At 46.9% G+C, this 12904-nt stretch overlaps 6 protein-coding genes across 7 annotated transcripts; 5 read left to right on the forward strand and 1 right to left on the reverse strand.

Annotated features, from left to right (window-relative positions):
* Positions 1-697: 697 nt before the first annotated feature.
* On the forward strand, positions 698-2261 carry LOC6589554 (protein catecholamines up). The gene is made up of 2 exons (XM_002014476.2): positions 698-1073; positions 1133-2261. Exons 1-2 carry the CDS (start codon positions 725-727, stop codon positions 2128-2130), a joined length of 1347 nt encoding a protein of 448 aa, XP_002014512.1. The 5' UTR covers positions 698-724; the 3' UTR covers positions 2131-2261.
* Positions 2163-3619, reverse strand: LOC6589553 (tetratricopeptide repeat protein 19 homolog, mitochondrial). Its single transcript, XM_002014475.2, has 4 exons — positions 3060-3619; positions 2830-2993; positions 2592-2739; positions 2163-2527 (listed from the first exon to the last, which is right to left on the reverse strand). The coding sequence occupies exons 1-4, from the start codon at positions 3594-3596 to the stop codon at positions 2264-2266; spliced, it is 1113 nt and encodes a 370-aa protein (XP_002014511.1). The 5' UTR covers positions 3597-3619; the 3' UTR covers positions 2163-2263.
* Positions 3620-4564: 945 nt separating this feature from the next.
* LOC6589552 (apoptotic chromatin condensation inducer in the nucleus) lies at positions 4565-7526 on the forward strand. The gene is made up of 5 exons (XM_026988106.1): positions 4565-6218; positions 6281-6491; positions 6558-6804; positions 6863-6975; positions 7035-7526. The coding sequence occupies exons 1-5, from the start codon at positions 4618-4620 to the stop codon at positions 7218-7220; spliced, it is 2358 nt and encodes a 785-aa protein (XP_026843907.1). The 5' UTR covers positions 4565-4617; the 3' UTR covers positions 7221-7526.
* A 1141-nt stretch (positions 7527-8667) lies between these two features.
* LOC6589551 (daple-like protein) lies at positions 8668-10150 on the forward strand. The gene is made up of 4 exons (XM_002014473.2): positions 8668-8757; positions 8826-9277; positions 9338-9604; positions 9667-10150. The coding sequence occupies exons 1-4, from the start codon at positions 8703-8705 to the stop codon at positions 9784-9786; spliced, it is 894 nt and encodes a 297-aa protein (XP_002014509.1). The 5' UTR covers positions 8668-8702; the 3' UTR covers positions 9787-10150.
* Positions 10151-10496: 346 nt separating this feature from the next.
* LOC6589550 (cuticle protein 7) lies at positions 10497-12882 on the forward strand. Of its 2 annotated transcripts, XM_026988109.1 has the most exons (3): positions 10497-10834; positions 10903-11293; positions 12785-12882. In XM_026988109.1, exons 1-3 carry the CDS (start codon positions 10823-10825, stop codon positions 12871-12873), a joined length of 492 nt encoding a protein of 163 aa, XP_026843910.1. In that variant the 5' UTR covers positions 10497-10822; the 3' UTR covers positions 12874-12882. The 2 variants fall into 2 exon arrangements, with proteins under 2 accessions (XP_026843910.1, XP_002014508.1); XM_002014472.2 differs by lacking the exon at positions 12785-12882 and having other exon boundaries at positions 10903-11504.
* LOC113565621 lies at positions 11545-12646 on the forward strand. The gene has a single exon (XM_026988108.1). It carries the CDS (start codon positions 11723-11725, stop codon positions 12536-12538), a length of 816 nt encoding a protein of 271 aa, XP_026843909.1. The 5' UTR covers positions 11545-11722; the 3' UTR covers positions 12539-12646.
* Positions 12883-12904: the final 22 nt, after the last annotated feature.

Raw genomic sequence — 12904 nt, forward strand, 5'->3', positions numbered from 1 at the left:
GCAATTGCATTTATAAAGGTATATATTAAAGAACCCAGGTATAGCAACTTCAATGCGCGGGTTTCTTTTTCCAGCTTCCCTGCACCATTTACTCCATTCATTTCCTTGTCGCTCACTTTCAAACAATTACAATTTGGCGCGCAGATTAACCAATCGGTGCTGAGGTAGCTGGTGCACTCCACTATTAGGAATTTTGAAGAATTTTAGCGTTGTTCAATTGAAAGATATCGTGCTCATTTAAGGAAAAAGGAAAGAATAGATCTCAAGAAGAATTTGCAAACAGTATTATTTTCCGCGGCTTAATTCAAGTTAAAATAGAGGGGGGTTAAGTGGGTTATATCTTTTTATATATTTTATCGATAAGTCCGATTTGCACTGATGCTCTCTCCTGTGACGAAAAAATGAGTCGTAATTTTGAATGGGCTATGCTATAAAAAGGGTATGGACAACAGGCAAAAACATCCAAGGCAAATTGCAAGATTCGTACGAACCTCACCTCGCTTGTGACCGATTTTGCCTTCACGGTATATTCGGCAAATTGGGTGCATTTTACCTTGCATGCGTTGCATTTTCTGAGCCGTGTTGCGTGCTGTCCATACCCTCTTTATCCTCTCATTACGTAGCAAATGTGTAGTTACCGTGTAGTTGCTATGTAATAAATTGAGCAAATGTAAACAGAAGAAAACACGTCACAACGAGAAAAAGTCCGACGCGTATATTTAAAATGGCCAAGCACTTGGCCGATTTCCAGAGCAGCAAGCTTCTATTTTACCAGAAGCTAGCACTAGGCGTTATACTCAGTGGCATTCTACTTTCCCTACCGTCATTATGCGGGGGCCAGGGAAACCCCAGTTTTAAATACTCGCGCGAAGCGAATGAAAATTTCGATGCGAAGAAGGCTCCGCCGGCAGTTCACCATCACGATCATGATGATGATGATCATCACCATCATCATCATCATCATCATGACGATCACCACGCTCATGATCATCACGATGAGCACCACGAGCATGGGCATCATCACCACGGGCATGAAGACGTCGACATCCACAGCAAAACGAAGCCGGCACTTGGTAAGCTCTCGCATTGTCTCTAATTATTTACATATGTGACTTTATATTATTCTCTATAGATATGAGCACCATATGGTTGCATTCAATTGGGTCCACGTTGCTTATCAGTGCCGCGCCTTTTGTATTGCTCTACATCATACCGCTTGATAACAGCGATGCCATGAAACCCCGTTTGAAAGTTCTACTGGCATTTGCATCCGGCGGCCTATTAGGCGATGCATTTCTGCACTTGATACCGCATGCAACGCATCCGCATAGTCACGGAGAGCACGACCACGGGCATGGTCACAGCCACGGCCACGGACACGACCATCATCATCTTGAAGGCGAGGCCCATGGACACAGTCACGACATGAGCGTTGGTCTGTGGGTTCTGGGCGGAATTATCGCCTTCCTTTCAGTGGAGAAACTTGTGCGCATACTGAAAGGTGGCGGCGGCGGCGGTGGACACGGGCACAGCCACGGTGCACCAAAGCCCAAACCCAAACCTGTTGCCGAGAAGAAAGCACCGATAAGAGAAGGCAGCGGAGATGGCGATAAACAAGGTAAATCATCGAAAGCCAAGGCAAAGAAACCAGAGCCCGAGCCAGAGCCGGAGGGCGAGGTGGAGATCTCAGGTTACTTGAATTTGGCGGCAGATTTTGCCCACAACTTCACCGATGGACTGGCAATTGGTGCTTCCTATTTGGCTGGCAACAGCATCGGCATAATCACAACCATCACCATTCTGCTGCACGAGGTGCCGCATGAGATTGGTGATTTTGCCATACTTATCAAGTCGGGATGCTCCCGCAGAAAGGCGATGATGCTGCAGCTCGTGACGGCGCTGGGAGCCGTGGCAGGCACAGCGTTGGCCCTGATTGGTGCCGGCAGCGGTGAGGATAACTCTGCTCCCTGGGTTTTACCCTTCACAGCCGGCGGATTCATTTACATCGCCACAGTAAGCGTGCTTCCAGAGCTGCTAGAGGAGTCGACCAAACTGAAGCAATCCTTGAAGGAGATCCTAGCCCTACTCACCGGCGTGGCGCTGATGATTGTTATAGCCAAGTTGGAATAGTTTCTTGGAACGTTACTTAAACATCCACATAATTTCAGAGATAGAGTTTTTTATTTGCATTCAAAAATTATGCTTTTCTACACGAACGGTTTAAATTAGTCAAAAAATACACTTTTACAGGAAAAAATCAACTTCATTTCCCTTTCGTCCCATTAATGGTTGCCTTGATCTCGTTGAGGCAATACTCGGCCTGCTCGATGGCATCGGGATTCTTGTGCTGTTGCCCCATTTTCCAAGCCAACTTGCAGGACTGCTCAGCCTGCTGCATCAGACCCTCACGTAGGTAAACCAGACCCAGATTAGCCAGCAGCACTCCCTCTTGACTGACGTCCTTCAGCTCTTTGGCCAGGGCCATGGCTTGCATTAGAGTTTCCTTCGCTTCTGTGTAGTTTTCAAGCTAAAATAATTAACTTGAGGTTATTGTACAAGTGAATGCCTTATGGAAGGAGGACAGGACTTACGTTCACATATGCCACACTGATGTTGTTCAAAATGGTCACCGAAGCATCGTTGACGGCGCCATACACATCGCAGAGGGTGTCGAAGGCTTCTTTAAAAAGGTTCTTGGCCTCTGTGTATTTTCCTTGCTTCATCAGCAGCTGGCCAAACCTGGAAAATACACATCGTTAGGGATACGGTTTGATGAGGAGGGTTCGGGGGTTACGAGCTTGGAAATCAATATGGAAACACCTTCAATACCAATTTTTTGTCAAGCCATACAGCTCTTGGATGTCCTTGTCTTCGGGCACCTTCTCAAGTAGCTTGGCCAGCTGCTGCAGGGTCCAGACAAAGCCTTGGTAGCTCTTCTCCAGATCGCCTTGCAACTGGGACATGTGCGCTATCTTGGAACTAATGTGCAGTATCTGAAAGCATTCAAACCAAGCGGTTTAATGTGGTTAGACCTCAGTACAGATAAGTGACGGACAAACCTTTGGGCTCTCTTCCGTGTGGCCATCAGCAAAGAGACGCTTCATCACATCCGTGAATATCTTCTCTGCCTTTTTGAACTGCTCGCGCTCCATGGCCAGGTTGGCCATTACATCGTACACATACGTAATGCCATCTTTGCTCTGCAAGTCTTGAGCCATCCGCAGTGCCAGGTGGAGCATCTGCTCCGCCTTGTCATACTGTTCCCGTTGTACGCATAGAATGGATCGCTTGATCTGGTTGATCAATTTCTCTTCAGGAGTCTCCTCCTTGTCATTATCGCTGTTTCCAAACAGATTGAAAGTGAAGGCTGCTGTAAAAGCCAAGGCCGTGCCTCTGTATGCATTCCCCGAGGCTGAACCGGTACCATGGTGCTGATGTCGACCCACATTAGGGCAGGGCGACGAGAATCCCGATTCTGACCGTTGCTGGTTGATGGTTCTTCGAAATTTTGACATCTGGCCATATTCCCTTGGACTTGGGCCTACCCGAAGTCTGGCCATTACTTGGGTTAATTTGGAAATATTCGTAACAATCATTTTAATAATATATTAACGCATTTTATGCCTAAAATCAAAGTTGGAAGTTTTGGGTTGCCGACTTATGAAATGCGCCCTAGTGCTGCAAAGTGTGGAAATACGCACCAAACTTAAATAGAGTTTAGTCAAGAAAAGACAAAGTTGACAATTACTATTAAAAGTATTCTTGCGAAATGCAGTTTTAAAAATAAATGGAAATAAATGCTGTGGAAAAGTGTATATTGCAACGACGCCGCATTTGATCGAATAATAATATCGAGAAATATAAAGAAAAAGATTAACCCATTGTTGACCAGGGGGGTAGTTTTATATCCCAATGAAAATGATAAGACTTGAAGAATAATAGTGCAGTTCAGGTGAATGATGTCGGGTTTTTTTAAAGTGTCGAGGCATGGATCTACAAGAAAAATTGACAATCAGTAGTATTTGCCGCCATTTGCCTCAAGTCGTTCAACTGTTTAAATAGAGGGGGGTTCAGTGGGCTAAGTTCGATTTCTTATCGATATACGAGATGCTAATATTTTTGCTGAGCAACCAAAATTTAAGCAAAAACAATCAAAACGATCGCCATAGCAGGAATACAATTGAAGTATTTAAAACAAGTCAGTCCAGTTGAAAATTGATTCATTAATCGAATAAAATTATGTGGGCAGGGCTGGGTGTTCTATCTAGCTAATAATATTCGACGGAATATCAAAAACGAGGAATATGTATGATAGAACTTGAATTCGCCCGTAAATTTACGGTATATTTTAAAAATGTGGCGGTATATTTCGGTATATTTCTGAGTTCGGACGGTATATTGTATCGGTCGGCGGTCACACTGAACCCTACATATTGATGGCGGATTGACGCTGGCAGGCAAAATTTTTCTCAAAGAAAAAAGGTGCATATCGCTAAATTTGGGAATTAAACGTTCATCAGTGCATTAAATATCAGACGTGTCGACATATAGAAGTTCACGCGCATTTTATTTCAGATTTTTTGCAGTGCTGTGAGCCGAGGGCGCTTTTTTACAGCTATGAGGCGGCGCAGCGAGCGAAAAAAATCTACATCGCCCGCACCGTTGCCGGCACGACGTAGTCGACGCTCCCGCAAAGTGTCCGAAAATGAAAGAAATGAGGAAGATAGCGTCGTAGTGCAAAAAGATGCTGAAAATCAGGAAACGCCACAGGCCGCCGCATCGCGCGAAGAAATCAATGAGGCTCAAGATCGCGAGCGTGCCTCCAGCGAGGAGCGTGCGGCATCGCCATCACCAGTGCGCAAGAGCCGCAGCAGCCGCACGACGCCTAAAAAGCGCGTGGAAAGTAAAAGCAGCGATAAAAAGGTGGAAACCATACCGGAGGAGGGAGAAAACGGCGCCGATTCGGATAAATGCGAATCGAGCAGAAACAACGTGGATGTGGTCAAACCCGATAAGAGCGAGAAGAGGACTCCTCCGGCTGCAGACAGCGTAGATGAGTCTAAGAGCGATGCTGCACCTGTAGCGGACCCGGAGCCGAAGGAGGAATCAGAACTTGAGGTCGAGAAGCCGCAACCAGAGCCAGGTAATGCCAAGAAGGACGTGAAGAACGATGACAAATCGGATGATAAAAAGCCAATTGAAGACGATGACGCTGACGACGACGGCAGGCAGAGCATTCACATTCAAGAGGTAAAAGTTCCTTCTCCTTCGATTAGCCTAACAGCAAGTAAGGAGGAGGAACATCTAAAAACATCCAGTGATGTATTAGACATTCAAACAGAGGACGTTGAAGAAAGGGATGATGAGGCCGCAGCCGAGGACACCCCAAAGTCGGAGCGCAGGGAGGAGAGAAAGAGGAAGCATAAGGAGCAGCTACCGGAGCGGAACCCCATCAAGACGAAGGACGAGCAAAAGGAGAATCGCAAAAAGTCAGTAGAAAAGCAGCCAGAACCAGCTCAGGACGAGGCCAATGATCTTCCGAAAAATAAGCACGAGACGTCAGTCACCGCGACACCACCCACTGCGCCAGCACCCACTGTTCTGCAGAGTCAGCGCTCAGTGCGCAAGCGCAAGTGGCTGACGAACAAAAAATCATCAGATCGCGCACCGCCCGTGCTGGCCATTTCGACGGATTCGCTGAAGAACATCATATCCGATGTGGTGCCAGTGCCGCTCAGCGATGTCCAGCTGGACTCGTCCTCGGAGGAGGAGGGTCTTGTCACTAGCGACCATGAATCGGACCGTTCTGTGTCTCCCGTGGCACCAGTACTGCGCAAGGAGCGTGAATGCGACGAGAGTGGCACGGTCACTGTCGTCACTGCCACTGACAACAGTGTTGCCGAGTCGAGTGCGACAAAGGAAACCGCCGCCGCAGGCGCTGGGCGAACCACACCGGCGCTCGCCACAGACATTGTGCAGGTGCATGTCGGCGGGGGGTTGAGTAAATCAACAGTTCCGTCTGCGAAACCCAATATAGTCCGCTCACCGAGTCCAGCCCGCAATCGTTCCAGTCACGTGCTCTACATAACCAATTTGGTGCGTCCCTTCACTGTGCTCCAGCTGAAGGGGCTGCTGGCACGGACGGGCAAGATAGTCGAAGATGGTTTCTGGATAGATCGCATCAAGTCCAAGTGCTTTGTTGCCTATTCCAATGAAGAGTTAGTATCCTATTACTAAATAAACATATCTCCTTTATATTCATATGATCCCTTCTTTACAGCGAGGCTATTGAAACACGCCACGCCCTGCATGGAGTACGCTGGCCAGTCTCGAATCCAAAGTGCTTGAATGTGGATTTCGGCAGTCGTACAGACATGGATCGTGCGATCCAATTGACAAAGGACGAGCCGCCACGTTATGGCCAGGAAAATACCAGAGATAATCAGCAATCAGGCAATGCTTGGTCTCGTTTGGAGGCGACTGATAAAAAGGTACAAGAATCTAATCTTAATTTTTTTCGTAACTAAAATCGAATCTAATCGTTATGCTCTGAGCAGCCTGCCCGCCCGGTACGGGAATGGGATGTGGGCAAAAAGGAGCCTAATGACCGCGAGAAAATCAGCAACGACAGACGTCGAGGGAGCAAGGAGCGTGCAGTGGATTCCCGATCGCGCGATGTTGAGCGACCTGGTCAGGATCGCAAGCGCTCCAAGGAAGGAGATGGTGTCAGAGGACGCGAACGTGATCGCAATGAACGCAATAACGATCGCAATACACACGGACGTAGCCGCTCTGGATCACCAAGTAAGCCTTCATCTGCTCTTTGTATTGCTTTGTGATTACAAAATCTATTTTATAACAGTGCCCAAGACAAAAAGAAAGGAGAACGAGCCACCAATTAGGCTATTGGATGATCTGTTTCGTAAAACTAAGATCACACCCTGCATCTACTGGCTGCCACTTACGCCGGAAGCGGTAAGCATTGCATTTCTACTCCTATAGGGGGTATGTAATACGTTTCTCTCCACACATAGATTGCAGAGAAGGAGGCATTCCGCCAGAAACGCATCGAGGAGCATAAGCTACGCATTAAGGAACGGGAGGAGCGCCAGAAGGAGCGTGACAAGGATCGTGACCACCGTCAACGTGACACGCGTCGCAATCGTTCAAACGAGCGACGCCATTCGCGGAGCCGCGAGAGGGAGCGACGACGTTACTAGGTGGCGAAGGAGGCGGCTGCTTCTTGAGATTGAACAAATAAACAATGAAATATATCTCAATAATTATCATCAACATGCACTCCACCACCAAACCAAGCAACCATCACCCACAACAACAAAAGTGAAAAATAGCAACTAAAAACAAACAAACTTCTATGTGGTCTCACATTACCCGCAAAATGTTCAATTTCTTCGAACGTTATCGCACGTTCCATTAAATATATTGACGTTCTTATTAAATATTCAACTTGAAGTTCAAATCGACTTCAAATTGAATGTTTTTGCCTACGTTTTCACAAAACTTAACTTGAAGATTTTCCACTTCTCTTCCACTTTTTTTCACCTCTCCATTCTATTTCTCTTTGTTGTTGTTCTATTTGCCCACATATATATTGACATATATATTTATATATATACATATATAACCTGATATGATTTCTTTCCTCAAATGTAGCAATTTTTACAGCGCCTAACGTCCATCACCTCACCTCCAAAAAATAAACTACACAGCCCTCAACATCCAACGTCAATAGAACGCGACAGCGGCAGCGGCATCAACACAAGGATATTCGTCTGTATCGTCGGAATCTAAAAAAAAATATATACTAAATGAGCAAAAAAATTAATTATTAAACAAATGTAAAATTAATATTTCTTGAAATTTTAATGAACTTAGAAATACAATTTAATAACAGACGGCAAGCTTGTGACCATGCCAATAAAAGAAAGTGTTTTTAAATCTTAAAGAGACAGTTGAGGCTTCCTGATTGTGTTGAATCTGTATGGCTTCGCCGGCGAGGTCTATCTGTTCAAGGACTTTGGCTTCCACTTCTGCGCCTTGCAGCTGGTCGTCTTGAGCATCGTAAGTGAGTATGAAATGTCACGTCAACCGGAGTTTGGCCATAGGTATACCCTATTACGTTAATATAATATGAAGAAACTGTTTTTCCAAGCTGTTTTAAAGGTAATTAATAAATGAATTATATCAGATTGTTATGTTTTAGACATATTACTGCATATGATTAGGGTCTTGTATTAGGGCAGCAGCACGCCCACGACACCACTGCCATGGTGTTATTTCGTTAATATATGAAGAAACCTCAAAAATTCAACTGAGGCGATAGTTCCGTTGTGGCGCCACTTGGTGTCGCTTAGCCAAGACATCAACCAAACAAAACTGTACAATACCAAATACCGTTTTTCCAGGGCTGCAACATCCAGCTATAGAAAAAACATTTTATTTAATTATAATTAATTCAATTTAAAAAGCTTTTAACATTAAGTTATATTTTGTAAAAAGCACTCTTGTTTTCGGATTAATTTATATTTATTTCCTTTAAGGTCTCAACGACTAGCGGCGACAACCCCGCAGTCATCAATACTGATATCTTATCTTTATTGTTTTCAGATCCACTAAGCGACGACCGACCAAGTGGCTGAGTAATTGTTACAGGGAACGACGCACTTTAGAATCACAACCAAATGGAAAAACCATCCTCGTCCACTATGCAGGGGCTCTATGCGGAGCTGGCTTCCGGTTCGTATACTTCATCTCAAGGTAGTATGCCACATTTAACAGGATATTCCTTGGGCGTGTCTTTGCAGCAAAGGCACGAAGTCTCCAACTGGAGGAGGAGAATGTTCTACTGCGCCATCGCCTCAATCGAATGTCCTCAGACCACCAGACAAACGCAGCCGTGGACGTGCAGGCCAGGATCGTCGCATTTCAGATGGAGGAGGAGCGCGATCAGCTGGTCGAGACAGTGCAGCAGCACAAGAAGAAGTACAATAAACTGCACGATGCCTACCTGGAGAAGGTGAAGCGCTGCAAGGCACTCGAGGAAATGTTCAAGCGGCAGAAGACTCTCACGGGTCTGGTAATGAAGTCGGCCGTGGATCAGCGTCACACAGAACAGCGAATGATGAAAGAGAAGCGGATGTCGGCACAGAACGAGCGCAATGAGGTCGAGCAGCTGAAGGCTCAGGTGGAGAAGCTCCAAAGAGCTCTAGATGAGTCCTATGACATCATCGACGAAATGGACTTTGAGCTGGACAGCGTAGGATTCCCACAGGTCCCATAACGAAATTGAATTTCTAATCATTTAATTCCCTTACAGGTGGACTTGCTGGAGACGCAGAACCAAACCTTGCGCGAGGAGGTGACTGCCTTGAAGGCGATGCTAGGAGCAGCAGATGGCGCAGTCTCTGCCTCCGCTCCCATCGAAGATGATGATCCTCCGCCCAAGTATCAGCCGGAGGATCCGACTGGCCGACACGAGTGTCGCAACTATCGACAGCATGTGGTCTCCTCCTGCTGTGAGTCCTGTTTGGGGGATGATGATGCCGACGCCGAGACCATGGAACGAGCAGCTCTGACCAATAGCGTAAGTGGAAACACCCGTTCTAAGGATCTTTTCACAAGTAGTTTAATAATCCCCGAACCCAGCTTATCAAAACTGTCGAGACGGAGAGCAACAGTCTCCGACGGGAGCTGCTCAGATCTCGTTGCCAGCTGAAAGTCCGCGCCAAGCTGGAGAAGGAGAGAGATGAAGACACTGAAGAATAGCAGGGGGACGATTCATCATCCGACAAACAAGACCAATCGAAAGATGACAACCCATGACCACAACAACTGATATGATAAACTACACAGTGAAAACCAGGGGACGGGTCGGCCCACAACTGGCAGATCGGAGACCGAAGACCAAAGACCGACCCCACAAAGTGCAAGTCTAACCCAGATTCGGAGCAAGTTACGCCTAACAAGTGCACATACCAGAGATTGCTTTTAAGGTTCGACAAACACGATCTGCAGCTAGACACCCAATCCACATACACATCCAAAAACTTGGAGATAAGAGTAACCTGAATTTTGGCAAAAGGAAACCCGTCTGTCCAATGGCGATTAATTAAAATATTTGTTAATGGCATCCAACGTGTTGTGTGTCCCAATCAGTTGGTCGTTCAACTGATCCAAAGGATCCCGCCTGTCCTGTAATCCATGAAGGTTCCACACCACACCGCCACTAACATCGCCCCCAACCCGCTCTCCAATCAAACAAACATGACAATTATTTTTTATGACTTAATGCAGTCTCGCATAGTCGCAGGCCTCGTTGCCCAATGTCTGGTCTGTCTTTGAGTTGCAAATTATTGACAAAATAAATTAATCTGCACATTTGTTGGACCGACTAGCGGACCTGGTCGCGCACTAACTAACGCACCGACACCTCTAATATTACGTCTCCCCCTCCGGGACGGGCATATTGGTTCTGTGGCCAGCTCTTGGCTACATGTCCATGTAGATCACTCGCTGGGTCGCTGTGGGACGGTCCAAGCTCTGCACTTTGCATACTTCATGTTTAATTATAATTTTTTCGGGGCTTACTTAATGAGCGCGCTCCACTTGGAGGCGCGTGCCACACCAACCATTTGGGTGGATTGCCACATCGGAGTTGCAGTCGGACTGGATGGAGTGCTGGTGTAATGAGCGGAGTATAAAACCACCCGAGGACTCGGTAGATTAATTACTTCGATTCCGATCTCCGTCGCGTGCATTACATTACCCCAGAGTTCTCAGAACCCGACTGACCAAAAACCAAATGATGGGAAAAGTGAGTTGCGCTCCGAACGGAGATTTCCTTGGATTGGGGCCCAACTAATGCGTGTCCTTTCGTTCTAGGTGAGCTTTCTGTTCTGTCTGGGCCTGGCACTGACTTTGAGCAGCGCCCTTGAACTGCAGCCGGAGCCGGACTACGGACCAGTGGCCTACGAGTTCCATTGGTCAGTCAACGATCCGCACACCGGGGACATCAAGAGTCAGAAAGAGGTGCGCAAGGACGACAAGGTCGAGGGCGTCTACGAGCTGATCGATTCCGATGGTTACCGTCGCATCGTCCAGTACAAGGCGGACGATCACAACGGCTTCGAGGCGATTGTCCACCGGGAGCCCACCGACATCAAGATCCCCCTGCCCGAGCCATCCAAAAAGCTGATCGCCGCCAAGCTCGTGGCGGCACCACTCGTGCACTACGCCGCCCCCAAGGCCCTCATCAAACAAGAGCTGTCGCCAGGTAACTATGTCTCTGTTTCCGGACCCACAGCTCAGTACAAGTACTGAAGGCCCCGACTGACCACCTCACCATTAGCACCTCTCCATGAGCCATGAGCGCCATAAGAAAAGCAATCTCCACTGCACACGTCATAATTAAATTATATATACGCCATAATCCTGTACCCTAGTACATACTCGTACATACATACATACAGCAGTCTACATATAAAGATGCATCACATTCATTCTGTTCGCCAGAAGAACACAAAAATGCTCGACTTGTTCTCGATGATTAACAGAGAAGAGACAGCCAGTTGGGAATGGGAAATTAGAAGTTTAGAAGAATTAAGTATTCTACGAGTATTAGGCTTGGATTTAGTCGAGGGGGAACTTCGCTTCTCAGTGTGGAGCACCCACAGTGAGTGATGTCTCATAAGCAGATATCACGATGTGTCACGGCTTGCTTTGGTTTGGGTTTGGTTTGGCTCTGGCTTTGGGGCATGATAAGCAGAAACTAATGCAATCGCTGGCAGACGAGACACGGCCCCATGACGCCTCTAATCTCACGTACCTGCCCCCAGTTGTAGGCGTCCAATTACAGTCGTCGAAGACTCTGCTAACGGCTAACGGTCTTGCCAAAGATCAATGGAGCATCAGTGCGAAAATGGTCAACCACCTGCCGACACGACTTCTTCTGATCACACTGCTGATGGCTCTCGGCTCCTGCCACGGCACGCAGGCTTCAGATGAGGCAGATGCCAAATGGATGGCTCCGCTCAAACAGTACGGATGGAGTGCCAGCCAGCTGAAAAACAGAGTGGAGCACGGCGACTTTACCACCTTCGAGCTGGGCACACCCAACTACCAGATACTCAATCCGGAGGATGAGCCCGAGTACATCACGGCGGATCAGCCCCACTACCAGGAGATGCTGCGACGGCTGACCAGCGCCCAGAGCGGTACGGACACCATCGATGTGGCTGTGGCTGGCGGCCCTCGAATCCCCCAACCTACGCCCAATCCTCCAATATACGCACAAGCGCGATTTAAGGACCATTTGAATGTTCCGTCGCCGCGTAAGCTCCAGGCCGGAATCAGAATCAGTCACTGGGAGAAGTTAAAGAAGAAGCGCAGCTTCTATGATGGAGAGGAAGACGAGGATGCTGTGGAGGCCGAGCCATTGGATGAACAGAGTTTGCATCCGAAAATACAGGTCTATGCCGGGGCCAGACCTTTCCAAAATCGTGTGACGAATCTGAGTTGAAGTTCCCTCTGTGACCCATTCAGTCTTTCTCTCATATTTATTCTTTATTTTGTTTTAAGATCTAAAATGATACGCGTTTAAATGAATAAATTACAGTCTGAATTCGTAGTTATATTTGCAATCATTAGGAATGTATACGTATAGCTATGATAGTCTCCCTGAGTGATAGATAGATTTTCCATTGAAATAGTTCTTGAAAAATTGTAATCTAAAAAAAGTTTGCATTCTCTTAACCGACTCTTAAAGATCACTTTCATAGATGCCTCTTCAATGGAAAATATTTGATGATATTCAGAGCATTCCAGTTACGAGATAAAGTTGAAAGATTGCTTTGACTATCTATGTCCAAAAAGCAGCGAACGTGGC

This window comes from Drosophila persimilis, unplaced genomic scaffold (assembly GCF_003286085.1).
Source record: "Drosophila persimilis strain 14011-0111.01,24,50 unplaced genomic scaffold, DperRS2 tig00000191-arrow-pilon, whole genome shotgun sequence".
In the NCBI taxonomy this organism is placed as follows: Eukaryota; Metazoa; Arthropoda; class Insecta; order Diptera; family Drosophilidae; genus Drosophila; species Drosophila persimilis.

Excerpts from the sequence above, each read along its gene's own strand:
- LOC6589554 (XM_002014476.2), top strand. The coding sequence starts at position 725 with ATGGCCAAGCACTTGGCCGATTTCCAGAGCAGCAAGCTTCTATTTTAC. Across the intron at positions 1,074-1,132 it reads CAAAACGAAGCCGGCACTTG|ATATGAGCACCATATGGTTG; the intron begins GTAAGCTCTCGC and ends TATTCTCTATAG.
- LOC6589553 (XM_002014475.2), bottom strand. The coding sequence starts at position 3,596 with ATGATTGTTACGAATATTTCCAAATTAACCCAAGTAATGGCCAGACTT. Across the intron at positions 2,994-3,059 it reads ACACGGAAGAGAGCCCAAAG|ATACTGCACATTAGTTCCAA; the intron begins GTTTGTCCGTCA and ends GAATGCTTTCAG. Across the intron at positions 2,528-2,591 it reads TCAGTGTGGCATATGTGAAC|CTTGAAAACTACACAGAAGC; the intron begins GTAAGTCCTGTC and ends TAATTATTTTAG.
- LOC6589552 (XM_026988106.1), top strand. The coding sequence starts at position 4,618 with ATGAGGCGGCGCAGCGAGCGAAAAAAATCTACATCGCCCGCACCGTTG. Across the intron at positions 6,805-6,862 it reads TAGCCGCTCTGGATCACCAA|TGCCCAAGACAAAAAGAAAG; the intron begins GTAAGCCTTCAT and ends ATTTTATAACAG. Across the intron at positions 6,976-7,034 it reads TGCCACTTACGCCGGAAGCG|ATTGCAGAGAAGGAGGCATT; the intron begins GTAAGCATTGCA and ends CTCCACACATAG.
- LOC6589551 (XM_002014473.2), top strand. The coding sequence starts at position 8,703 with ATGGAAAAACCATCCTCGTCCACTATGCAGGGGCTCTATGCGGAGCTG. Across the intron at positions 8,758-8,825 it reads CTATGCGGAGCTGGCTTCCG|CAAAGGCACGAAGTCTCCAA; the intron begins GTTCGTATACTT and ends GTGTCTTTGCAG. Across the intron at positions 9,278-9,337 it reads TGGACTTTGAGCTGGACAGC|GTGGACTTGCTGGAGACGCA; the intron begins GTAGGATTCCCA and ends ATTCCCTTACAG.
- LOC6589550 (XM_026988109.1), top strand. Across the intron at positions 11,294-12,784 it reads CAAACAAGAGCTGTCGCCAG|ATCACTTTCATAGATGCCTC; the intron begins GTAACTATGTCT and ends CGACTCTTAAAG.
- LOC113565621 (XM_026988108.1), top strand. The coding sequence starts at position 11,723 with ATGTGTCACGGCTTGCTTTGGTTTGGGTTTGGTTTGGCTCTGGCTTTG.